This window comes from Telmatherina bonti, assembly GCF_933228915.1.
Source record: "Telmatherina bonti genome assembly, chromosome: 14".
Lineage (NCBI taxonomy): Eukaryota > Metazoa > Chordata > Actinopteri > Atheriniformes > Telmatherinidae > Telmatherina > Telmatherina bonti.
The window spans coordinates 25,105,656-25,131,031 of NC_136612.1; the positions used below are offsets into that span (position 1 = coordinate 25,105,656).

Below are 25,376 nucleotides of genomic sequence, written 5' to 3' on the forward strand. Positions count from 1 at the left end.
CGTGTAGTATTGCAGCAGAGGAGAGAGAGGGCCAACCACTCTGGTTTCACCATAAATCACCCTGCACATATAAGGGAGGTTTACTGCTGTGTTACAAGACTAAAAACAAACAGAAAAGGGTACATTTAATCAATGTCAGTTTCATTTCAGATTAAAAGGATGGAGGGGATTGTAAACATTACAATGGGCATTACATGTTTCTCTAAAATGAAATTATATCTCACATCATTCTTATATTCTAGTCTTTTTTTTTTAACTCCATACAGCAGATTAAAATGAGTTAAACTGATGTCTTTTAATGAGAAAACATCGCCTCTCTTGACTATTTCGTTGATCGTTTATATTTTGGATTTAAGAAGGTCATGCTAAGGTCACTTTAAAAAAAATAGTTTATATTTTAGATTTACTTTCTGCTGTATAATTAGCTTGTAATTACTATGGAAAACATAAAAAAACATTTTACATGCTTTGATCAAGTGAATTTAGGGGCCATGTGTGCCGAGGTTAAGATTGAAAAAATTAACTGGAGATAAAATAAGATATTCATCATACCACTCAAAGTTATGCAAATGAAACACTTTTTTTTTTAAATCACATGGTCCAGTTTATTGATTTCTACACAGGAATGACAAAGTGCAAAACAACAAACGTTGCAAACAATGCAAGATCTGTACAAACAGAATAGTCATTGAACATGTGAGCAGGAAATAAAAGAAAATAAATGGAAGCTTGTGTCAAGTAAAACGTTTGTTTTTTAGCAACATGGATCTACAAAGCTCCATGGATTAAAATCCCACTTGAGCTCAGTCAACACTTGACACGTGAAATTTCTTTTCTGGTCAGTATGAGATTAAGGCAACCCTGAACACATGCTTATAAGCAATGCTGCCCAACAGGAATCAGCAAAAAGAAAAAAAAAAAAAAGCTATGCTTTATGTAGATATGTGAATTAGTTTACTAACTATACAATACATTGTCTACATCAAATTTACAAGGCGAGAAGCAGGGATTAATTTGCCTTTTTACAGTACAGATAAATACTTTTTCTCTTTAACATGTTTTTTTTAAGTTATGTAACATCACAAGGAAGAGGAATGGACACTGTATATCAAGTGTTTCTCTGACTAATTAATGTACCTAATATTTTTTTTGGCATAATTAACATTTCTTTAGTACAAATATATTATAATTTCCATATTTCATTTTTTCTTTGTGTTCAATTACCAGAGGTCACTGCAGCAAAACACTATGTCTTTACATCAGCTTTCTGTCAGGGTGATCAGAAGCTCGTCCGGAACGCTGGTGTCGCACCTCCAGGTGTTTGCTCTGCACACGGTCAAAATGTTGAAGCAGCTCGTCGTAATCTACGTGAGCGTGAGGGGCACGTTTGGACGCCACTTGCTGTTTGGAATCCATGTACTTGGATTCATCCACGGTCCGCATCAGCTCTGGGTTAGGGACACACTTCAAGCGGTGGGAGAGGAGCTGGAAGGCCTGGCTCTGTGGAAGCAGCATCAGTAGACCATACAGTGCTTTAATCAGGTACGGGTTGTTCTCCACATCAAGCAGCTGCAGACGAAGGTAGGTAAAGATGGGGCTTTCTATGAGCTGCACAAGCTTGTCAACCTCCATCAGGAAGTCTACCGTCACCTCCAGATTTCCAAATTTTTGAATGAGGTCGTAGGCATGTTTGTAGTTCTGCGTGAGGAAACAGAGGGACACAGTGGCCACAGGGTTGTGGCACCAAGAACGATACAGGCAGCAGAACAAGGCACAGCTTTCCTGAGTGTGCAGGTCTTTAAGCTGGTTGCGCAACTGAAAAAGCTCAGCAGAAGTGAGCAGGATGGTGTTGAGGGTCTGGACCATAGTGGAGGCAAATTTAAGGTCCTCTTCCTTCAGCAAGATGTCGGCCATAGAGTGGAAGATATTCTCTGCGTGCAGCAAGAGACACAGCTGTCTGATGATGAAAGCACCTCTGTTCTCCAGCAGCTTCCTCTCCAGACTGAAACGCTTTAGCAGGTTGATCATGAACTTGTAAAAGTATGAATTCATGCTGGGAGTGGAAGGGGAGGAGTCCACAGTTTTGGAGCCTGTGCTGGGCTGCTGTCCTGACTTGGGACCCTCTGGCACCTTGAGTACCAGTTTGTTGTCAGTGCTGTCACATGAGGATGCCAGATCTGTTTGACCAGCAGGGGATGACGCGATCTCAGCCAAAACCTCCAGATCTTTCAGTATCACCTCGTCAGACTCATCAGACAGTGTTTTCAGCAAAATGGGGAAAAGGCTATCTGTATGGCGGAACATTTTCCGGGGTGTCTTGATGTAGAGGTGATAAAGCCATTTGAGCACAGCGATGCGGGTCATCATGCCAGTTGAGGAGTCACGGAGGTGGCGGTCCAACACTTGAACAATACCATCAAGATCCAGATTTACTTGAGGTCGATCAGCACCTGCTGGAGCGAAGAAACTGATATTACTGAAACCAACAGATTCTTGCGATGCATTCAGCATGTCATTGCCGTCTCCCTCTGTTTTCGGCTGGCCTTCACCTGCAGATGGCGTTCCAGTGCTTCCACTTTTTTCTTCCTCATTGTCCTCATCATCCTCAGGAGTCACCAATTTCATCAGACTGTGATTACAGGCGCTGGCTGCTTCTTTAGTATTTTTCTTTCTGTCATCATAGGAGAGGCAGGGCAGCACGGCAGTTAATATGCCTGAGGAATAGGGGAGCACCACTCTGCCAGCAAGCTGGATAAACTCTCTCATCCATGTCATAGCCGTCAGCTGGATCAGATCATTTGTGAGTTTAGTTTCATCTGCAACTTGGCAGTGAATGACGAGAATGTTGGCCATTTCAGCAAATTTCACACTGGAGGGCGTCTTCTTAATCTCTTTCAGAAACTCTCCTAAGACCACCTCGCATGTTCTACGGATCTCTTTGCTGTTATCACCGAGGATCTGGAAGAGTCCATCCAGGATCTCTGGGAGATAGTCTAACAAGTTTATGTCTGGCACAGACTCCAAAACATGAATCCAAGAAATAATAAACTGCCTGGCATATTGATTATTTGAGTAGATTCTCTCTCTCAGTAGGGGAACAAAAGCCACTAAGTCAAATGTGTTGCTTTCTGTGACAATATCCTTCAGCAGTCTGTCCAGGAGTTCAGATCCACTTTTGACATTGGGATCTGGATCAGCTGCAAGCTTGCTGAGGCCATCAAAAAGTAGGTTGAAGTGGGGCAGTACGGCCCCCCTGGCCACCTTCACTATGTTATAAAGAGCTTCACAAGCATAGTAGCGCAAACGACTGTCTGAGTCATTGAAGCACGTGAGCACAGGCTCGATGAGCTCCTTCAGATACAGACCTGAGTCTTTTCCGAGGGCGATGGAGCAAGCTGCCAGTCCAATGAGACCCCCCTTCCGACTGTGGGGATGTTGAGAGAGAGCAAACTCCGAGGCCAAGATCTGAATCACATGTCTGATTTGGGTAGAGTTGTTCTGAGCCACAAATTCCCGCACCAGCTTCTCTATTTCAAGAGCTGCGACTTTCCTCTTTTCATACAGTTTATCATTCAGAGCCCTGACAATGTTGGGCGTCAGAGGCGAGAAGTCTTTCTCCGTGTTCATGTCCACAGCTTGTCCCGGATCACGTCTGCTGAAACTTTCGCGGATACGCCAAAGCGGCTTGCATTAATATCAGTTTATTGGGGAAAGCCGCTAACATCTGATTTCATTTGCTAACCAGGAAGCTTTCTAACACAAGGCAGCTGACTAGTTACATCCGCCGGAAACACGTCACGTTTGCAACTTTTATTTGGGTCCCGCTTTAGCGAGTATTGTTCGGATAAATTAGCGTCATTAGCTACGTGCTAACTTTTTTTTTTTTTTTTTTAATGATTATTTAATGTGATAGTCTCTTTGAAATTGCAACAGCACGGTCTTTTAATTCACAGAAAGCCTTGCTAAAGGCACTGTTGGTGATGGCGAGCCGCAGTTCCTTTCACTCGCAGCTCTCGTCCATCATGGAGACGATGGCCAAGTCTGCACTGTCTCAGATCTTCAAGCTGGTGGATGAAGACTCGGCTGAGCTCCGGCTGGAGCTGTCCCGGCTTCTGTTTGCCAACTCAGCTCTGGCAGAAAAAGTAAACAGTCTCGAGGGCGAGCTGACCATCGTCAGAAACGACGCTCCCAAGTTGAGTAAATGTCGCAGCGTAGGTGTACAAACTGTCTGCTACAGAGGCGAGGACGCCCATGATGGTACCTCCGTTTCTCAGTAACAGCAGTTCAGACAGAGTCAGCAGAAATGATCCCAGTCATTTCTGTATTTACAGTATTTGTCTTTCTTGCCTTTGTTTGATTTTTCTCAGTAACTGGGCCTCCCACCATAGACGGTATTTTTGGAAAAGACTGGTGTATGAATCTATGGAAAGATAGAGACCCATACAATCTGCAGGAATGCGCAGACTCGGCTCAGACACCTGTTAAGGTGAGAAGTTGCACAGTTATCTTTGTTGTGGTTTATCTTGTGGTGTCTTTTTTTCTTCTTCTTCTTATGAGTAAGAAACAACTTTGCTGAAATGTTGCTGATGTAAACTGACAAGCAGCATGATCGCTTGTCTGGGTCATAAAGGTTAATTTATTATCTAATAAATAATATTAATATAGAAAATGGTGATGGAACATTTTATATAAGATTCTATTGTTTCCCCCATACCTTTAAAGTAATCTAATGATTGCATGCCATTTATGACAATTAGTCATAAAAAGGTGTGTGGCCTAAATGTGTCTAAAACAGAGCTACACTGTTCAACCAAACAAGTCAGTGGAGTTTGATGAACTTTTTTCCCCAGTCTCAGTTGTGACAAGTAGCAAACAGCTCCAGGCCCAGATTTGAACCTTGCCTGTCATATTTAATACCTTTACACTTTCCAATATAGTATAAAGGTAGTTTTAAAAAAAAAAGTAACAGGGTAATTCTTAACTGGTGTGTCTGTACATATGTAAAGAAACCTTCATACTAGTTAAAAGTTCATGATGATGCCCAAAAAGAAGTCTCCAAATTGTAGGTTCTAAATATTCTAATTTCAATAAACAAAACTTTAAAGAAGAAGAAAAAAAAAGCAATTTAAATTTAAAAACCAAAATCAGAGAAAGGCTTATATTATCTTTACTCGACGATTTGAATAGTCAGTTAACAATATTGCTACTGGTCGCAGTTTCTTCAGCTCACATTACGACAAAGCACTGTTGTCCAAATAATGTTATATTCAACTTCTATTTAACATTTTTCTTTCTTTTTTTACGTTTAAGTGTGTAGCAACAGTGACTGATACTGTGTCAGATATAAAAGATGAGGGGTTTGTGCAGGAAGTAGCCACTTGTTGCCAGCAGGAAACACTCAGCACTGAAGGTAAGGGAGGGAGGAGGAAAGGCAAACACAGTGCACATTACCCAACTTAACTGGCTTCTTAGTGTTCTGACTCATTTTCCTTTTACAGCTGAACAAGAGGAAAGCATGGCTGATGAACCACAGCAGCTGTCAGTGGATTATTCAGTTGATGGCGGCACTTGCAGCTTGTCATTTGATCAGACTGTAGAGGAGGATGTCTCTGCAGATCTCATTCAGGAACCAACTGCACAGCTAATATCCATCAACAATGCAGAAGAGGTCTTCAGCAGTCATATCATTCCAATTGAGGAAGATGATGATGATAATGACGATGATGATGATGATATCCAATTTGTCCAAGCAAGCCAGCAGGAACCAGCAGTTGGGTCCAGTCACAACAAGCAGCAGACATTACCAGTAGACACCTCTGGAAACTCCAATACTCTAGATAAAGTTTCACATAAAGACTTTAATATGCTTAAAGTTAAAACAGCGAGAGCTCTGAATACAGGCAGATTCACTTGTCAAATATGTAACAGGACATTCTTTCATAAGGGCACTCTTACACACCACATGAAATCACACAAGTCAAACTTCTGCAACATTTGTAAGCAGCATTTTCCACACAGGTACAAGTTCAATTCACACACCTGCATGCCTCCAGTTCACACTAAGAGAGTCAACAAGTCATGCGAGTTATGTGGGAAGACTTTTGCTAACCCATCAGCTCTGAGGATTCACTATGTTGTCCACACAGGAGAAAAACCCTACAGGTGCAGCATGTGTGGAAAAGGGTTTACCCAAAAAGGCAATCTCAAATGTCACCTGCGCATTCATACTGGCGAGAGACCTTTTCGCTGTGTGAAATGTGGGAAAACTTTCACGCAAAAGGTGAACCTTAACCATCATTTAATGGCACATTTAAATCATGAGGTTGTCGGAGAAAGGCCAACAAGTCAGAAACAGCTTAAATACGTGGCAGCAAAAACTGTTGGCGACTTGTAGTGTTGGATTGGTAGCTTTGTTATAATGCATCTTCTTCCTTCAATGTAAAGGTAGTAAAGGCTGTTTGTCATGTTTTATTCTTTAGTGTTTAAAATGTCTAAAGTGGAATAAAAGTTTTTATACAGGATTTAATTCAGTTTCGAAGGGTTTTTCCTTTACTATACAATTTACAAGGTTCATGTTGTGGTTTGAATTTTTTTAATGCATCTAATTCATGAATTACTATTGTTTAACTAAACTTAAACTGCAAGAATCATCCATGAAGTTTTTTTTACTATGCCAAATTAGACACAAATAATTTTTAACTCACACTTCTGAAATCATGCATAAACACTTGCACATACTTGTAAAATCAACTGTTCAATAAATACCACAAGCAATGTCTCTACATATAAACTAATGAAAATCCATGCATACATACAACTGAAACTCCTGCAAATATATGCAAGACACCCATCTGAATCACTGATAACAGTACAGCATATGAAAGTTTTCTCAGTAGTATAAGCGGGAGGTGAAGTGTATAAGTAAGCTGGCACTGTGGAGTGTGTCTGGTGATGTTAAAATCATATTGACACTCAAACATCCTCATCCAGTACTGTTATAACTGATTCAAATGTGTGTAAGGTGTCTTCTATATACATGTTGGTCGAGTGTTAGTCTGTATGTCAATTTTCATTAGATTACATTTGAGATGTTGCTCGTCTGTGTGTGAAAGTTGATGTATAAGTTATAATAAAATACGCATGATGTCAGAGACTTATGCGAGTTAATGCGTTCTGCCAGCCCGGCCCTTTGTATCTTCACACATTTATTTTGAACAGTCTAGACAAAGTACATCTGATAGTAAAGATGATGAAAGCAGAGAAATAACCACAATAGAAAACTGTAGTTTTGGACAATAATAATCCACTCAGCTGGTCTGCTCAAGGGAGTCATTACAGGCAGGTCTGTTGGTTAGAACAGATAATCTCTGTTTAGGTATGAAGACAGTGAAGGCAAAAAAGGGGGGGTTTTTAAAAATGGGATGACAGCATAACTTATACAGTATGATGCCACCATGAATTCAGTTTAAGCAGTAACACCATTTAGGCAAGACTACATCTCTGAACAACATTTTTATAACATTTCTGTTCTAGTTAGTTTAATGCCAATGTGGTATATGTGAAACACAAAGTGGTGCGACATGGAAAATGTAGCAAACAGTGGATTTTTTTGTTTTTGTATTCTGTTGCAGAGGTAGTTTTAAAGGTTTACCCCACAAGTGTGCAAACCATGGAGCACCTGCCCAGAGTTATTGTTTTGGCATGTTCTGGGCCAGGCCTTATGTGGCCTAAGATCATGAGGTACTGCGAATACACAAGGGCTGTCATGGAGATTATGTTTTTGTTTTTCTTCATAGTTTTACTCCACCTACTTCTGAGGAGCAGACTCTCCACCTGGCATTGAAGACATAAGGCCACGAGAGAGAGTCAACCCAATGTAAGCCACGTGTTCAGAAGGAATTCCAGGAAAAACATTAACTATCTCACAGGTCACACTGCACTTCAATGACTGCATGAACTAGTCAGAATCCAAACTCATTTTTAAAATTAATCATCAGCAGCAAAAACTAAACACCATACAGAGAGGTGGTGGAGCAACTGGTGAGCTGGTGCCACAAAAACAATTTGTATGTAACGAACCAGAAGTGGTTGCGGTCTTCCAGAGAGGAGCAGCTGATTACTTTCCTTTGATCATTAGTGGTTCTGAGGGGAAGTCTCAGAATCACCATATTCCCTGGTGTGCCTATTTCTGACAACCTCATCTGGTCCATCAACTTAATTCCAAAGATGGTATATTAACATCTTTACTTCCATCTATGACCAAGGAAAGCAAGCTTTGCGCAACTCATCCTAACCATAGTACAGAGAACTATAGAAAGTGTCTTAGCCAGCTGCATCACAGCAGTTTGGGAGCTCCATTTCACTGGTATACTAGACCATGTAATGCATGGTGAGGACAGCTGAGAGGATGATAGGGGTCCCTTTGTCTCCTCTCCATCCACACCTTCCAAGCATGCTGCATTACCAGGCCTCTTTCAATGGCAAAGTCTGTTCTTATCCTGCCTCACTGGTTCTACCCAACACTTCAGTCTCAAAACAACTCACACCCTTAAGCCACACCACATCTCAGTATAGATGTTAGCATGCCGTACACAAAATATAAACTGTATATGAACTGTTAATCCACAAAGACCCCTGCTTCCAGTTGCAGGTGTGATGAGAACATGACATTTTTGTAATGCTGTATTCTGTTCTTCTGTATACAATGTACATGGAGGAATGAAAACGGAGCAGAGTTGAGTTAACCCTATAAAGCCAAATGTATCATATTGGTAACAACGTTTCTAAGACGTTTTACATCACTTTAAAGACTTTGATCAAAATCACATTCAATACAATCTGATACTTGTCTTGTGTGTCCTAATAGATACCAGGAAGCAGATTACACAATAATAGGTTTTGACTTTTTTTTTTTTTTTTTTTTTTTACATATTACCCCCAAAAACTGATAGAGTTTTTTTGTTACATTTGGTAAAAGGGCCAAGACCTCATTCAAAAACTGGAGTTTTTTTTTTTAACCATTTGTTTTATGGGTCAAGCTTCGTAGGGTTAACTAGGATTTGTGTCCCTTGCCTGCTGAGGGTGTATAAAATTTAGCAGGGAAACTTCAAATCAACAAAACCTAATGCCACATTATCAAATGATAAAAAAAAAAGATGCATGTTCCCTACCGCAGTGACGCTTGTCTGCAACAGAGCTAAAAGGAAAAAACAGGATCGCTAGCAGCTATATATACAATTTTCTTTGTTAAAAAAAAAAAAAAAAAAAAAAGAATCTAAAAGAATACTTGTCATCCATGTTTGAGGTTTAAATAGACATATTGGCACAAGCAGAGCCACCCTGAACAGGACCGAGTTCACTTTCAAACACTTCTGGTTTGACCATCCAGTTGAAACATTGATGGTGGTTTAAACCGTACTTGTATGCGTAACATTTGCCACAATCCATACAGCTGTAAGGTTTTTCACCAGTGTGCGTTCGAAGATGTATGTTCAGAGAGCTTTTCTGAGAAAAACTTTTGCCACAGTCTGAACAGCTGTAAGGCTTTTCCCCAGAGTGCACACGCTGGTGCAATTTCAGGTAGGTCTTTTGTGCAAAACGTTTACCACATACAGAGCAGCTGAATGGCTTTTCACCGGAGTGTCTCCTGATGTGGACTTTTAAACTGCTCAAGTAGTTAAATATCTTTCCACAAAATAAACACTCAAACCGTTTTGTTGGCTTCATGGGTTTTGGCTGAATGATGAGCTCTTTGGTTGGGTGCGTGTGGAGACTGTTCATGTAGTTGGAGTGTTCCACGATAGTTGAAGGCGGATTTGTGTTTTCACCAAGAGTGCTCATCGTAGCATCGTCGATTAGCTTGTCCATCATTGTTGGCTGTGTGCGTTGTTGCATTTGACTTTCCGATGACATGGGGAAATTGTTTATTTCCTCTGAGTGAAGCTGCAGCTCATTAACAGATCTATGGAGCATAGTGTCATCCTCAAACATCCCAACAACTGCAGAACGAGAATAAAAACAGTTCAATCATAAACAGCATCAGGATGATAAAGATTTCTTGTCAGCTTATTTTCAACCCACACTTACTTTTCCTTTCATCAGCGTGACTCATCTGTTGACCAATGGGATGATCGTCATAGATCTCCTCCTTGACAAAGATGAGATCCGGTTCTCTTGCCATTATATCGATTGCCTTAAAAGAAGACACAGTGGGGGCAAAAAACACTAAGAACATATTTTGCAGATTTAGATTAGATCAGATTTTTCTTTATTTCAGACAAAATAACACAATTTAATCAACAGGTTAAAAAAAGTAGCAATTATTATAGAGTCTGAAAAGGAGCAGGATGAAGCTATGCTTATGTATTCCTGCCCCTCTTTACAATTATATTTTCTTCCTTGCAGTTTAAATATTCCCTTAAATAGTCAGTTTCTTTTTTTTTCTTATTTTTTCAAATGGAAAATAAATAACTATATGCAAAATAATATAGACATGTACACATACATACATCTGCATATATACATACACATATACATATGCACATACACTCACAGGCACCAAGCAATGACATATATACCTTCATTGGTGATCATACACCTGTCTATATATATTTATATTTAGTCATCAGAATGACTAAAATGACTAATAAAAAAAAATTTTTTTTTAAACCTAGCCAGCTGACCTGTGCTCCTATATTTGTCATAACAGCAGTCTCTGGTGGCTCTCTTGGAGGGGGCAGCTTCTCTTCTCTCCATAGGTCCATGCACCAGTCTTTTCCAAATACTCCATCAATCGCTGGAGCAGAGTGGTGCTGGTCTGAAAAAGAGCACTTAAAATTGGATCTTTTTTCCCCCAGATTGTTATTAATAGATGCACAGAAAAATGTTTACATTATTCTATAAATAACTCGGGTTTGTTATCCCCAGCAAGTCCGACCAGTCTTGGTATTTAGAATAGGTGTGTTAACAGTGCTGTAAAAGCGCTGGAGGAACCCCAGCCCAGCTCTCTGACCTGCAGGTTGCCTGCGGCCGATGCCGCTGTTGACATGTGTAGAATAGGTCTGAGCCTCCCTCGCTGCTCTCAGCTGGACCTCCAGAGAGTAACACCTCTTCTTCAGAGCCTCATTCTCCGTTTTGTGGAGGGATATTTCGGTGTGAAGGACAGACGAGCATTCATCAGCGAGGTTTCCGATCTCAACCAAAGCTGCCTTTGTTAGTTTGTCCAGGATCACGGCCAGCTGCGTCCGAAAGCTCCGGTTTGTGGTGTCGCACATCATATCGCCAGATAAGCACAATATTTCCTAATTGAGGTACAATTCCTACCGTAGCAACGTCGCTCCTTTAATCAAATATGTGCTACAGCTGTGTCGCAAGGGGTTATGGGAAAACTTTATGCTAGCGCGCTACCGTTAATGGCAAGCGCGTGAAAACAAGACAATAATATATAAACTCTTCTTACTGGAGACAAATTTAAAAAATGTTTCCTACGTATTAAAATAAATTATTTTAGTACTGTATTTGAATTTATACAGAAATTTAAGCAGTTACCACTTCAGTTAACGAACGTATTACTATGGCAGTGATTGGTGATAAATACAGAAGAAATAACATTTTTTTAAAAACAAAAAACAAAAAAACTTTTCTTTGCTTTTTAAAAAAAAAAAATTTTTAACCATAATTTACTATTTTGGTATATTTCATAGGAAGAATCTGCGAGAAACAAAAATTTATTGCCAACATTATGTAGAATCACTGTCAACTAGTGGCGATCATGTGGAACGACAACTTTACATTTTTAAAACCAAAGTCCAACACAGCCTTCTGTAAAAAAATACTTTGTAAGTGCTTGAAAAAGATAGACAAGTTGTAGTTTTTATTTGGATTTTCCACATCTCAATTATGTCTTATATTTTTCTTTTATTCTGTTTTGTACCAATTTTTTTTTTTTGTTTTGTTTTGTTTTATTTCACAAATTGTTAAAGTAGTTCCTGGATTACTGGCAGGCTTTTTAAACTTTGTTTATACATGCTGTGGTTTGCACTGGATGACAGTTTCTGCTCAGTTTCAATCAGTAATAAATGTAATGACCTGAATTCGTGAATTAACCATGTCATATCCACTGTGGGCCCTGAAAGAATCACACATACTGACTAAAATACATGGCTGATCATTTACATGGTTGCTTTGTTGATAGGCCAAAAGAATATTACATCCAGTTTCCAAACATGATTTTTCCAAGTGATTCTTTAGACCACAGGCAGAGTTTTAGTTTGTATTTGAAAATGCAGCCATGAGTTATCCCCATGGGTGGTGGATCTCTTGAGTACTGTTCCTGCATTACAGATCTGTTTAATGTTGTCTTTTGGCTTGTTGATGTAATTTGTGTATGAACGTGTATATATAAGAAATTGTTTACCCAAAAAACCTTTTTATAACTCTGTAACAAGAGTGTATTTGTGTGAGTAGTAAAATTTCCATTTTGGACAGTTTGCATGGAGGCATGGTTAAAAACTAGATATGCATTATATTTATTACTTCACACTCATTTTAATTAATCCTTTACTTGTTTAATTACTTTTTATTTATCCCACTTCTACTAGAGTGACAACATCAGCTGTGTGTGTTACTTGGCAAAAAAAAAAAAGCTGATTCTGATGCACATGAGTACACATGCTATGTTAGATATGGCCTTTGTATTTTGACTTTAACACAGTGAAAGCAGGTGACATATACTCAAAGCTGGAGGAAAAACAACTTTATTTTTTCATAAACTGTATGAAGTAAACAGCTGAACAAGTAAACTGGGTGTGGCTGATGTTTTTCTAAGAGGTACCATTTATGAATTTTCCACTAAATGCTGGTACAGTTGATTCAGTACAGTACATCTTCAAACTGGGATCTACATGTACTGCAAGGTGTTTTTTCAGATTACAGTTCTTTGTAAAACCCTTGCCACATTTGATACAAACAAAAGGTTTCTCTCCTGTGTGTGTGCGCTGATGCATATCAAGGGTGCATTTTTGAATGAAGCCCTTTCCACAAATGGAACAACGATATGGCTTCTCTCCAGTGTGTGTGCGCTGGTGTGTGTACAGGTGCCCTTTTTGGGCATATCGCTTTCCACACAGTGTGCACCTGAATGGCTTCTCTCCTGTGTGACTTCTCTGGTGTATTTCAAGCTGGCTCAAGCATCTAAAACTCTTGCCACATTGTAAGCAGCCAAACCTCTTTGCAGCAGAGTTCCTAAAAGTATGAAGCTTCACATTCCTTAGCACATTTAAGTTTTGCGAGGCAACATTTTGAGGCAAATGTTTCCCATCCTCTAGGTTTGTGTGTACAGGTGTTACATGTGGATCCCAGCGTAGTTCCCTCTCTGGTTCAGCAAGACACTGCTGGGTACTTAGAGTTACAAAGCTATCAGTAAACAGAGGCTGCTGGTGTTCTGCAATGGTTTTGGGATGCTCCATCACATCTGAACTCTTTTGTTTGTATGTGACTGCCACTCCTGTTATGAGCAGAAGAACAAGTTAAAATTCAGACAATATCTAATACCAGTGACTGATTAAGGCCATAGTGATAGCTGCAAGAGTTTTGACATTTCTGAGAACATCAGTTTCTAGACACCATTCTGTTTTGTATTGAATTAACATAGAAATAGTGACATGGGGTAAAAAAAAATAAAAACATTCCCATGTGGACACAGTCTATTTAATAACAGAAAAGATCATATTATTACTCACCAATTTCACATGTTCTCTCTTCTCTGGTACTTATATTTTCCTCCTCTGACGGCTCCTCCTTTACCACCACCAGTTCAGGCTGCACTCTCTGTGCCTGTGTGAATTAATAAGAAAAAGAAGCCACATGATACAACTGCAGGGCATAGCATATCAAAATGACATTTTATAATATTGTCTGATCGTTCCAAGCTTACTTCAGCAGAAGCATGCTCTTCACCTTGATGCACACTGCTCAATTCAAGTGAACTGCTTTCCCACTGGGTTTCACTAGGATGCAGCACACTTAAAGTTTAAGTTTATGACGCAAGGTGTAGACAGTAAAAAGCAATCATGGAGATTAATTAGTGGTATCAGAACAACAGCTACTACACTTATCTAAAGGGTAACAAACCTACCTTTTCACGACAGGGACTGCCCTGTCAGGAGTCCAAAATACTCCGTCCTCTGAAGAGTCTTTCTCTTCTGAGCATGCTGCTGCTGCGTCCTGCCTGCCTTTCTGCGCCATGAAGAGCAACTTCTCCATCAGCTGCAGTTTCTCTGTGAGCGAAGCTATTTCATTTCGCCCTCGTGTTATCTCTATTTTCAGCATCTTGGATTCTATCTCTACCAGTTTACTTATTTCCATCACTGCTGTTTTGGATAGCATGTCCATGATGGAGACAAGCTGAGCTTGGAAAGAGAAAACTGTCGTCATGTTTCTTTAGTCTCCGTGACACGGCGCGTAGACGAGTTGTCACAGTCAGTGTCTCTTCTTAATCGTTTCTGTGAGGTGTAATTACTTACACTGTAGAGCACGAGACATAGACTGTATATAAAAAGACACGAGATGAGCTGTGGTTGCATGCCCACAAGATACGCGTGAATGTGTGTGGTAAAAACTTGCTAAAATTGAAACAGTGTCTCCCTCTACTGGCGGGGCGGAAGCATCGCAATCGCGTAAAAATTTAACGAAAAACACACTGAGCTGCGATGTTTATATTACTCTGTTGACATCGGCATAACTGTATATTGAAAGTCCACAAATCTTCCACTGTACTTACGAAATGTTACATTTTTCTTTTTTTAAATAGATTTTAATTCTTTAATGCGACTTATCTATGGACTACACTGACCAGAATGCAATGCGGCATTACGCAAGTTATGATTGGCCAACGTGAGCCGTTCCAGGAAGCAGTGCGATGAATTAAGTTTGTCAATTTGCCGACTGAAAGTCCGTATTTGAGAATCCCTCTACGTACAAGGTAAATAAAACTCGGGGCACTAAAAGTGCAACCCCCCACTTCCTAAGTTGATTAAGCATTTTTAGAAACACACCTCCTCGTCCTCATGTTTGTAGTTGCTTCTGTCTCACTAAGTACCTGAACCAAAAACTACAACTTTGTAGTTGATGTAGTTTAGTATTCTAGGTTGCTCAACGTGGGGAATGGCACACACAGTGGCTTGCCTTTTTTTTTTCCTAATTTACTTCCTGATATTTAACTATTTTCTCTGTTCTTCCTCGTCACACAGTGCTCTCATGGCTGGAAGAAGAGTGGTTGTTTTTCCCTCCTCAGCAGAGCTGGGTCCAGTGCTGGCCAGTCTAGTAAAATCACGGGCTGACAAGTCCATCTCTGCTCGCGGCAGGTTCACACTGGGTCTCTCTGGTGGAAGCCTCGTGTCCATGCTCAGCAAAGAGCTGCTCGCTCTGCCAGACCTGGACTGCAGTAAGTGGGTGGTTGGTTTCTGCGACGAGCGACTGGTTTCTTTCGATGATCCGGAGAGCACCTATGGTCTGTACAAGGTATCCATGCAATGGCTTTCATTAATTGTGCTTCTGAAATGCATCTTATATATTTTTTTTTACTTTAAAAATGCATCTTTTTTCCTTCTTTTTCCAGAGTCAATTGTTTTCCAAGATCAACATTCCTGATAGTGGAATCTTAACTATTGAACCCTCTTTGCCTGTAAAGGAATGTGCTGAAGATTATACCTGTAAACTGAAAGAGGTGCAGTGCAATTAAAAGTTTTAGATTCATGAATGTAGAATATAATTTTTGTATTGATGGTCGCCTTTAAAATGGCAGGCATTCCCAGGTGATGGCTTTCCTGTATTTGACCTGTTACTGCTGGGTATGGGACCTGATGGGCACACCTGTTCCCTTTTCCCAGACCACCCTCTTCTGGAGGTAAGAGCTGCATCTCAGAATATGTGTCTATTAAATAACTATGCATGGCAGTGTACAGGACTAGGGTTTTGTTGAGAAGAGACGTCATCTCTCAAATTGTCACTATGCTGATTAAGTCTAGAATCCACCCTGATACAAATGCCTAGGGGAGGATCTGTGATAAAATAGAAATTAAAAAGTCACAAAAATGTGAAGAATCTATTGTGCTTTTTGTTCTGTGTTTCTGCCCTTATGTTTTTGTTGCTCATTTGCCCATGTTGTGTTTTAATCACAATGGCTTGATTGATAATAATTTTTGCATTGGCCAAATCTAAAATACTCGGAGTGAGATTATGCTTATCTACAAGATAACAAGCCACATATAAATCTATGTACATGTTATGCAAAATGAAGAACTCAAAATGTGCATCAAGCATCATCCATTTTACCTAGTGTTAGCTGGGAAAGACTCCATTTTCCCATGGTGCCCACATTCCTTGTTACATGTCTGTAAAATAATCTGCCTCTTTTTTTATGTATTTTTAACTACTTTACTGCTTATTGCCTGTTTTTCGTATGAATTTCTTTTAATATGTCTCTTTTCTACTTAAAGTTTGAATTTTAAGTGTGCATTTACACAAAAGATTCCTATAAAATAAAGTATCTGACTGTATCTTAAACTGAATCTCATGTACTGTATAATTTAGTGACAGCATGTATTTTTAGTCATGATTCTCACATTATCTTTTGCAATATGATAAAGAATTTGGTGTCTGTGTCCCATTTGCAGGAAACACAAAAAATTGTGGCTCCTATTAGTGATTCTCCTAAACCACCACCACAGCGTGTAACTATGACTTTACCAGTGGTGAACTCTGCACACTGTGTGGCTTTTGTTTCAACAGGAGGAAGCAAAGCAGCCATTTTGAAGGTAATGCTGAGAAACATTTCATCAAGCATGCACATTTTAAAATCATATTCTTCAAGTCTGGAGTGTTTTATATTAATTCAGAGTTTTGGTTTTAGCCATGTTGCCTGTTTCAGCCATGTTAGACATTAACTTAAAAGTACACAAAGATATTACATTTTTATAACAGAACACCACACTGTACTACAGAGAGAGAAAACAAGATTATGCAGGAAGTTGACTTTTATTTGGGGCAGGAGTCCCCTCTGCTGGTCATTAGATAAAATGCAAGTTTAAGTCACTTCTTGATTATCATATTTTGAATATTATCTTCTAGTTTATTTCTATTGCAGAGAGATTATGCTACGAGAAATGCTACAACTTTGACTTCTACAATCAAAAGCCAACCTCAACTATGTCCTCCAAATGAAACCTGCTAAATTAACAAAGAATATAATCAGACAATGTCAGGAAAATCTGATTGTAAAAACTTTATTGCAGACCCAAGTCCATAGAACACAATCCTAAATCATACAAACCTGAAAAATATTTTTAAAAATTAATAAAATTTTGATATTACATTATGAATAATAATGAATAATGCATTTGAACACTTCTTTTAACAGTTACATAATTAAATTAAAAGCAGTACTTTTGACCCATGGGTACACCAGAAATGCTATTCATTCTATTGAGGTGTGTAATAATGGTGCTGTAAAACCATGCTCTCTGTTTGCAGGAAGTACTGGAGGGTAAAGAAAGTCCAGCATTACCAGCAGCACGTGTTGTCCCAACCAATGGTGAACTGTTCTGGCTCATAGATGACCCTGCAGCTGCCTCTTTAACTATCCAGGTAGAGAAACCAGAGTCAGGGGCCAAACTGTAGAGCAGTTGGCATGAAAAGTGCAGGAATTCACTAATTTGGTGCAAAACATTCCTTCATTGGCGTATGGTTCATTAGAACACGAAGATCATCACAAAAATATAACTTTTTAATGTAGCCCTTACTGATTGTGTGTGTTGGTGGGATGTGAACAGTAACTTTATTCAGGCATGGTGTTTGTTTTTACTTTAGGGAATTGTAAATGTGCAACACTTAATGGTGTTAATTATTGATTTGTTTAACATGCACATGCAACATGTCTAATTTAATAACTAAAAGCAAATGAACTTTTTTCCACTCAGGTGGAAATTCCTATTTCCAACTCTGTAAGCATACTTTTGTTGTTTGGGTTGATTTTGCTTCTTCAGAATTTTCTGGCAAACTGGCTTCATACCATCTGTATCATTTTAATTTTCCTTAGCAATTTTACATAGCAGCACATGTAACCATAAGCAGCCTGAATGTTTTGTAAAAAGTCGTGTGTGTTTCAGTCATCTGCATTTGCATTGTAAATGATCTAATAAAGTCACACCTTTGTGTGGTGATGATGGTGAAAATATGCTTTTATTTGGGATTTTGGAGTCCCTTATTAACCATAAGGACCCTGCTTGCGTATTTCTCGGTGGTCCATCCCCTTTAAGACCAAGGCACATCCCCTTTTGAGCTCAACTTCGTGCGGCTACATCAGGAGCTGCTGCGGCACGTACTTTCTGTAAATGTGATGGCTGCCAAAAGTAAAGAGAAGACATTTCTATAGCTCACAGCGAGCAAAAAGCACTGCATTTAGTTTCATTTTGTTGTATTTTTTTTAATTTCACACCACATAATACAGTTGCAATGTATAGGCTGTACGGCCTCCCCACGGCTCTGCTCCTTCTGCTCCTGTCCTACTGCAACCCTGTCCGGGGATACTTTGCGGAGGAGCGCTGGACCCCCGAGTCTCCGCTCCTCGCTCCTCGGCTCCTCGTCGCTCTCATTTGCAGAAACTCTGAGCACTCTTTGCCGTATTTCCTGGGTACTATTGAGCGTCTCAACTATCCCAAGGACCGTATGGCTCTCTGGTAAGTTGTTACTGGAAGAGTTCGGTTTTCTTTAAGCTGTCGAACAGATACGAGGGTAAATTGAAATGATAATTATTTTATTCATTTTATTTATTTATTTATTTTTGCAGATACTTTCATGTAAAACTAGTATATGAATATTTGCACACATACCGCGAATTGTTAGCCAAAACCATGAAAGTGGTGAATCCGCAGAGATTGAGTGTCAAAATGGCTGTGGAAACCACACCAAGTTATGTCGCGTTTATGCTTTGGGTTAAACAGCATGACAGTTATCTGCGTACACCATCATAACGATGGACTACTCTGTTTCTGACCACTAATCTAATAGCAACACTGTGGGCAGAGGTGGTCACATCTGGACACTGGTAGTCAGGGAAGGGGAAGACACGTTGGATTGATCTGTAGACGTGGAGAGGAGGGGAGTGGACTGGTTTGGCCACGGAGGGAGCTGTATGAATCAATATTACAATATAGACAAGCACTGTTTAAGTCTCTGCGGTCTTGTCGACACAAACCTTATATATTTTACTCCTCCAAGCCAGTGTCTTAGTGGAAAGCTGTTTTGTTTCTATTTAGTCCTCATGCATTTTCAAGCCCGTAGATGACATTATAATGGATGTATATAATGATCAAACAACATAATCTTTAATGTATAAATGCATAATTCATGTTTAGATTTTATAATGAAGTGCTGGACCTTCAGTGACTGTCCGTCATATGCTTTGAGCAATGTGCCTGCTTATATGCAGTCATTATGGAAATTTCATCTAAGTAGCAATATGCAGATTTATGACTCTCCAAATGTTTGTGTAGGCCATTTTCCATGAAACAACAGCATCTCACCAGTCATTTTGTCGAAACTGTCTAAGCCATTTGTAGTGTCTGTTTTTGTTAGAGGCAATTCAAACTTCTGCCTGCCTTGTTTGGCTGGTTAAAAGTTGAAGCAAGTGAAAGGGAGGTGTCTCTGACATAATAACTAAATGACATGCTCCAACAGCCCACCCACACTTGTATCCTCAGCTCTCAGCAGTTTGCAAGACTGCCCTGAGGTCATATGAAGTGTACTCTTGACTCTCATCTTAATAAAGTATTGTACTTTGCTCAGAGAGCCTCATATGTGTGAAACTTGGTTAATTTTTAAAAAAAAACTTTTTGTTCTTTTCCATGATTGGCTTGTTTTCTAAGAGTTTTGCGCTTGTTAAAGTCTTGTGTAAATTTGCGTGTGGAGAAGTTGTTTAGTATGACATACACTCTAAGCACATTAAGTTGCATGCAGAATATGCAAACAACTGTGATGCTGTAAACACTCTGTTGCTTGCATTTTACTGGAGTCCCTTGCAGCTGTTTGCAAGCATGCCAAAGTCTCACAATCAGAACTTGCCTAAACCATCATTTAAATCTTTGGTGTCTGCAAATAGGCCCTCATTACCACTGTAGTGCAGTAAAAATAGAGCGGATAGGAGACAACTCTTAGAGATGCATGTTTAGAGTACATGTGCTAAATAGCTTCTTATAGAAAGGTTTAATCTGAATATGAACAGGAAACAGTGTATGCTTTAGTTGGACAAATTTGAGAGATATATGGCAAGAATCAGCACTTCGCATGAAACTGCAGTGTTCTCACAGATCCACGTGAAACCCCCCCTGGCTATCATCCACAGGAGTAAAATTCAAACCCAGCTGGCCGTTGTACAGATGTTGTTTTGCAGCTAAGACCGTTGACCGGCTGGACCATGAAACGAAGACCGTGGGTGTTTTGTTGTTACAGTACACCGCACAGCAGAAGCATTTAGGCTCATGACAAGTTATTTGTCATCATTTTGTCCCTTTTTAGGATTAGATCAAACAGGTAAGTTGTCTGACATTGGTGCATTTGCTTCACATTTTGCTTCAGCCTGTTCAAATCACTTCCTTCCGTTTTAAGCCATTACAGGCAGAAGTTTCACTTCTGTAATGTCCTTTCTTATCCTCTTAACATTTCCTCTATAAAAGCTTTCCTTAGAAATGCGAACCTATCAATAGCCGTACTGTGTTTTTGTTTTGTGTGTTGGTATTATTAACACTTATATCAGTTACCAGAGGTGCAGACAAAAGTGAACAAAGGACTTTTGTTATTTGAGTCTAGGTTTTTCTTTCAACACTGACTGTAGTTTAAACTGAGGCCAGAACTAGTTCTAGTTAACCATTATTTCTCCTTGCTATGTTTTGTGTTTGTCTTTTGGCCTGAATTGTTAATCTCGTTGAATCTGTTGCATTTTGATTATTTGCTTTTGTTGCTTATTGACAGGGTTGCAACGGATCATAATGTGGACAACACCTCAGTCTTTCTGCGTGACTGGCTTGTTAAGGTGCAAAACCTTTACCATTATGTGGAATGGAGGCCAAAAGATGAACCAAGGTTGGTGACTTAATGTGGATTACAGTGATTTTTTTTTTGCACAGGCTTAGACAGCCAAATAAGTCTGAATAACAATAAATGTCTTTTTAAGATATTATGAGAATGAGGATGGTCCAAAAGACTGGACAGATCTTCGTTACGAGCATGTTATGAAGCTTCGGCAAGCAGCACTGGAGGCCGCTCGTGAAATGTGGGCAGACTACTTCTTGGTAGGACACTAAATCGCACATCAATGCATAGTAAGACTACAAAAATCTTTCCATTTTAGGTTTTGAGTGAGCTGTTCAACTCATTTGGTGATAAAAATAGTTGACTACTGAAGGATAAGTAGAGAATCAAAGCTCAAGCGCCACCACAACTGTAACTTAAGAGGAGCCCAGTTTGTCTGAAACTGGCCCAGTAAGACTCTCCCTTAAACTAACATATAATATAAACTTTGTCATGTAAATCTTTCAACCTTCAATGCTACACTGTGTAGATTTGTATTGTCTTCTCCAGCCCAACACATTTAGTCAAGCTTCAGTGAGGTATCATTTTGAGGTGAAGCACATTGCGAGTTGTAATAAATCTGCTGTCTTTGTTCAACTTCTTAGCTTTTTCCCATGACCACAGAAAATAGACAATGTTTTACTTCTTGATGACCATTCTGTTTTAGAGCCCAATTTTAATCCCATGTTGACTATTTTCCCTTTTTAAGACTGGATAGTGTGCTTCACATTCTCTTCTTTGTTTCCTCATGAGCATATTTCAGTCTGTCGTCTGTCCTGTCTGCAGTTGGTGGATTGTGACAACCTCCTCATCAACCCAAATGTTCTCTGGAAGCTCATGAAAGAAAATAAGACAATAATTGCTCCAATGCTTGAATCCCGTGCAGCCTATTCAAACTTCTGGTGTGGAATGACCTCCCAGGTACTACCATGATCATGTTTTACACCTACGTTTGTATTTATTTAAAGCATAAATGCCTTTTGAATTTAAATATTAACCAACCCCTATCATCAGGGTTACTATAAGCGGACACCTGCCTACATACCTATAAGGAAGCAGGTACGGAAGGGTTGTTTTGCTGTTCCCATGGTCCATTCCACTATTCTGATAGACCTCAGGAAAGAGGCATCAAGGCAGCTAGCTTTTCACCCTCCACATCCAGAATACAGCTGGGCTTTTGATGACATCATTGTGTTTGCATACTCTGCTCGGATGGCGGGTAATTTTGTTCTTACATTAGATTTAAAAATATTCGTCGTCTGACTTTTACTGTTCAGTTGACATACAAACGCTTTGTTCCTGACAGATGTCCAGATGTTTGTATGTAACAAGGAAACATATGGTTACTTCCCTGTACCATTACGCTCCCACAATACTTTGGAAGATGAATCTGACAGCTTTATGCACTCCTTGTTGGAAGTTAGCGGTGAGTGTGTACACATTTAGTTATACATTCGCAGCCCACTCCCTCTTTTCTGCTTGCTTTAAGCCTTTATTCTACTTTATTTGGCTCCATCTAATGACAACTGTCAGCACGGATCTCAACATATCATTTATACCATTTCTGCATCCATCTTCCCTCTTACCATGTAGTGCGAAATTCTCCAGTGGTGCCTTCAAAATACTTACGTGTTCCAAGGAAACAATCTGACAAAATGGGCTTTGATGAGGTGAGTAAAGAGTGGTGTGAAGATGGAATATGCAAAAATGGTCCTCCATCTATTTCCTTGCTGAAAGCCTCCCCCTGCTTTTTAAGTCTGTGATTACAGTGACTTGTGTGATTGCACGTACAGGTTTTCATGATAAACCTACAGAGGCGGACTGACCGCAGAGAGCATATGCTGAGGGCCCTGTATGAGCAGAAGATTGCATGCAAGGTTGTTGCAGCTGTAGATGGAAAGTAAGTCCATTGAGTCAATGAATACTGTGATCCAGTGCCTCAGTGTGTGGCTTTTTATTTTGGCCATTTTCTCACATTTTTTTATTTTTCATTTCAGAGCAATGAATGTCAGCCAAATTCATGCTCTGGGCATACATATGCTCCCTGGATATAGTGACCCTTACCATGGTCGACCTCTGACCAAGGGAGAGCTCGGCTGCTTTCTTTCCCATTATAACATCTGGAAAGAGGTGAACACAGACGTCAAGCTTTTAATTCTTGATGAACCAACAGATAAGGGACATACTAATGAGTCTGCTTCTGGATTTAGATTGTAGATCGAGGCTTGCAAACTTCTCTGGTGATCGAAGACGACCTGCGTTTTGAGGTCTTCTTCAAGCGTCGCCTGATGAACTTGATGAGAGAGGTTAAAGATGAAGGTCTGGATTGGGATCTCATGTGAGTCTTTTTTTTTTTTTTATCATCACAGTGACTGAATTTGTCCCTGGTCCTACGTTTGTAGTGAACCCCACACCTCTTCTTTCTGGTTCTTTCTTGCAGATATATTGGCCGAAAGAGAATGCAAGTGGACCACAGAGAGAAAGCTGTGCCAAATATACACAACTTAGTGGAGGCAGACTATTCGTACTGGACTCTAGGCTATATGATGTCATTACAAGGTGCTGAGAAGCTTTTAAAAGCAGAGCCACTAAAGAAGGTTTTGCCAGTAGATGAGTTTCTTCCTATCATGTACAATAAACATCCTGTGTAAGTGTTTACCACAGCTAATAAACAGTTAAAAACAACACAAACCCTTGTTCAAGTGAGCAACTTTGACCTTCTCTTGCCTTCTCTTCTACAGGTCTGATTACATGGAACAGTTTGAAACCAGGGACCTGAAGGCATTTTCTGCAGAGCCTCTCCTTGTGTATCCAACACACTATACAGGTGACCCAGGCTACATCAGCGATACAGAGACCTCTACAGTGTGGGACAATGACAAGGTCCGTACAGACTGGGACAGAGCACGCTCTGGAAAAACTCGAGAACAGGCTGAGATCAGCAGTGAGGCCCAAAACCTAGATGTGCTCCAGTCCCCTTTGGACAGTACGGCACGGGATGAGCTATGAGAGGAATGAAGTGAGAGCCTGAAGTGTAAACATGCAAAGGACAAGCTGCCATAGTTTTGATTCACCTGCTAGCTTCATCATTTTCATTTAGCATCACAGCAGAGATGAAATATCAGAGTTTATAATAAGTCAGTTGTGACAAGTTAAAAAGGGATCATGGGCATCTTATGTTGTGTTTTTATGTTCTACTTTAACAAGGCACTAGACTTGCCATTTTGAATGGCATTTGCAGTACCCAGCTTCTGTCTGTCATACAGAAATGAATAGAGGCATGTCCAAAGAATGGGTAGTTCATCTAATTTCAGATGATTTAATTTTACATTAAACTGTGAATTTTTTTTGTACTTCTATAATTTCTAAGAACCACAGATAAATTAGGTTATGAAAACTTAATACCTAAAAGGTCACCACTTTGTTGGTCATTTGTAAGACTTAAGGGACAGATCTCTGTAACTCCTTTCAGCATATTTTCTTCCTTTCCAACCTTTAAATTGTTGTATTTTCCTCCACTCTAGAAAATGTGTCAACATTAAAAAACACTAAGGCGACAGTTTCTGACAACAGATGATACAGGAACAGTGCCGTTATTTTTTTCTCCTGTATTACTTTTGGATTTTCAAATGATTTTTTAACATGTGTATTAATTGTTATATGTGATTTGGTATTAGAGGCACATAGTCATGTATTCCCAATATGAAAAACACATCTTATCTCTCTCTCTCTCTCTCTCTCTCTCTCCATATATATATATATATATATATATATATATATATATATATATATATATATATACACATGTATATATATATGTATATATACACATATGTATATATACACATATGTATATATATATGTATATATGTATATATACACATATGTATATATATATGTATATATGTATATATACACATATGTATATATATATATATGTATGTATATATATATATATATATATATATATATATATATATATATGTAGATATATATATATGTAGATATATATATATATATATATGTAGATATATATATATATATATATATATATATATATATATATATATATATATATATATATATATATATATGTATGTATGTAGATATATATATATATATATGTATATACAATATATAATTCACAAGCAAATTTTTTTTTTGTTTCATGGTTCCACCATCTCATGATAGATATCTAAAGAAGTACATTGTCCCTGAATAATGAAAGCCATTCACTGTTCACTACAAAAGTA

At 39.1% G+C, this 25,376-nt stretch overlaps 5 protein-coding genes across 5 annotated transcripts; 3 read left to right on the plus strand and 2 right to left on the minus strand.

Annotated features, from left to right (window-relative positions):
- Positions 1–1,215: 1,215 nt before the first annotated feature.
- vac14 (vac14 homolog) lies at positions 1,216–3,628 on the minus strand. Its single transcript, XM_079252303.1, has one exon. The coding sequence runs from the start codon at positions 3,625–3,627 to the stop codon at positions 1,255–1,257; it is 2,373 nt and encodes a 790-aa protein (XP_079108429.1). The 5' UTR covers position 3,628; the 3' UTR covers positions 1,216–1,254.
- Positions 3,629–3,905: 277 nt separating this feature from the next.
- On the plus strand, positions 3,906–6,514 carry LOC306764995 (uncharacterized protein). Its single transcript, XM_079252309.1, has 4 exons — positions 3,906–4,257; positions 4,368–4,486; positions 5,311–5,410; positions 5,499–6,514. Exons 1-4 carry the CDS (start codon positions 3,981–3,983, stop codon positions 6,392–6,394), a joined length of 1,392 nt encoding a protein of 463 aa, XP_079108435.1. The 5' UTR covers positions 3,906–3,980; the 3' UTR covers positions 6,395–6,514.
- A 6,307-nt stretch (positions 6,515–12,821) lies between these two features.
- LOC306765612 (uncharacterized protein) lies at positions 12,822–14,582 on the minus strand (the record flags this gene model as incomplete). The annotated part of the gene is made up of 4 exons (XM_079253094.1): positions 14,135–14,582; positions 13,934–14,006; positions 13,740–13,833; positions 12,822–13,504 (listed from the first exon to the last, which is right to left on the minus strand). The coding sequence occupies exons 1-4, from the start codon at positions 14,431–14,433 to the stop codon at positions 12,822–12,824; spliced, it is 1,149 nt and encodes a 382-aa protein (XP_079109220.1). The 5' UTR covers positions 14,434–14,582.
- Positions 14,583–15,255: 673 nt separating this feature from the next.
- On the plus strand, positions 15,256–18,088 carry pgls (6-phosphogluconolactonase; the record flags this gene model as incomplete). Its single annotated transcript, XM_079252310.1, has 5 exons — positions 15,256–15,519; positions 15,617–15,724; positions 15,803–15,904; positions 16,674–16,814; positions 17,530–18,088. The coding sequence occupies 5 exons, from the start codon at positions 15,256–15,258 to the stop codon at positions 17,674–17,676; spliced, it is 762 nt and encodes a 253-aa protein (XP_079108436.1). The 3' UTR covers positions 17,677–18,088.
- A 339-nt stretch (positions 18,089–18,427) lies between these two features.
- colgalt1a (collagen beta(1-O)galactosyltransferase 1a) lies at positions 18,428–24,863 on the plus strand. The gene is made up of 12 exons (XM_079252306.1): positions 18,428–18,734; positions 21,025–21,135; positions 21,227–21,344; positions 21,910–22,044; positions 22,138–22,342; positions 22,430–22,549; positions 22,717–22,793; positions 22,917–23,023; positions 23,121–23,253; positions 23,334–23,461; positions 23,564–23,770; positions 23,865–24,863. The coding sequence occupies exons 1-12, from the start codon at positions 18,511–18,513 to the stop codon at positions 24,130–24,132; spliced, it is 1,833 nt and encodes a 610-aa protein (XP_079108432.1). The 5' UTR covers positions 18,428–18,510; the 3' UTR covers positions 24,133–24,863.
- Positions 24,864–25,376: the final 513 nt, after the last annotated feature.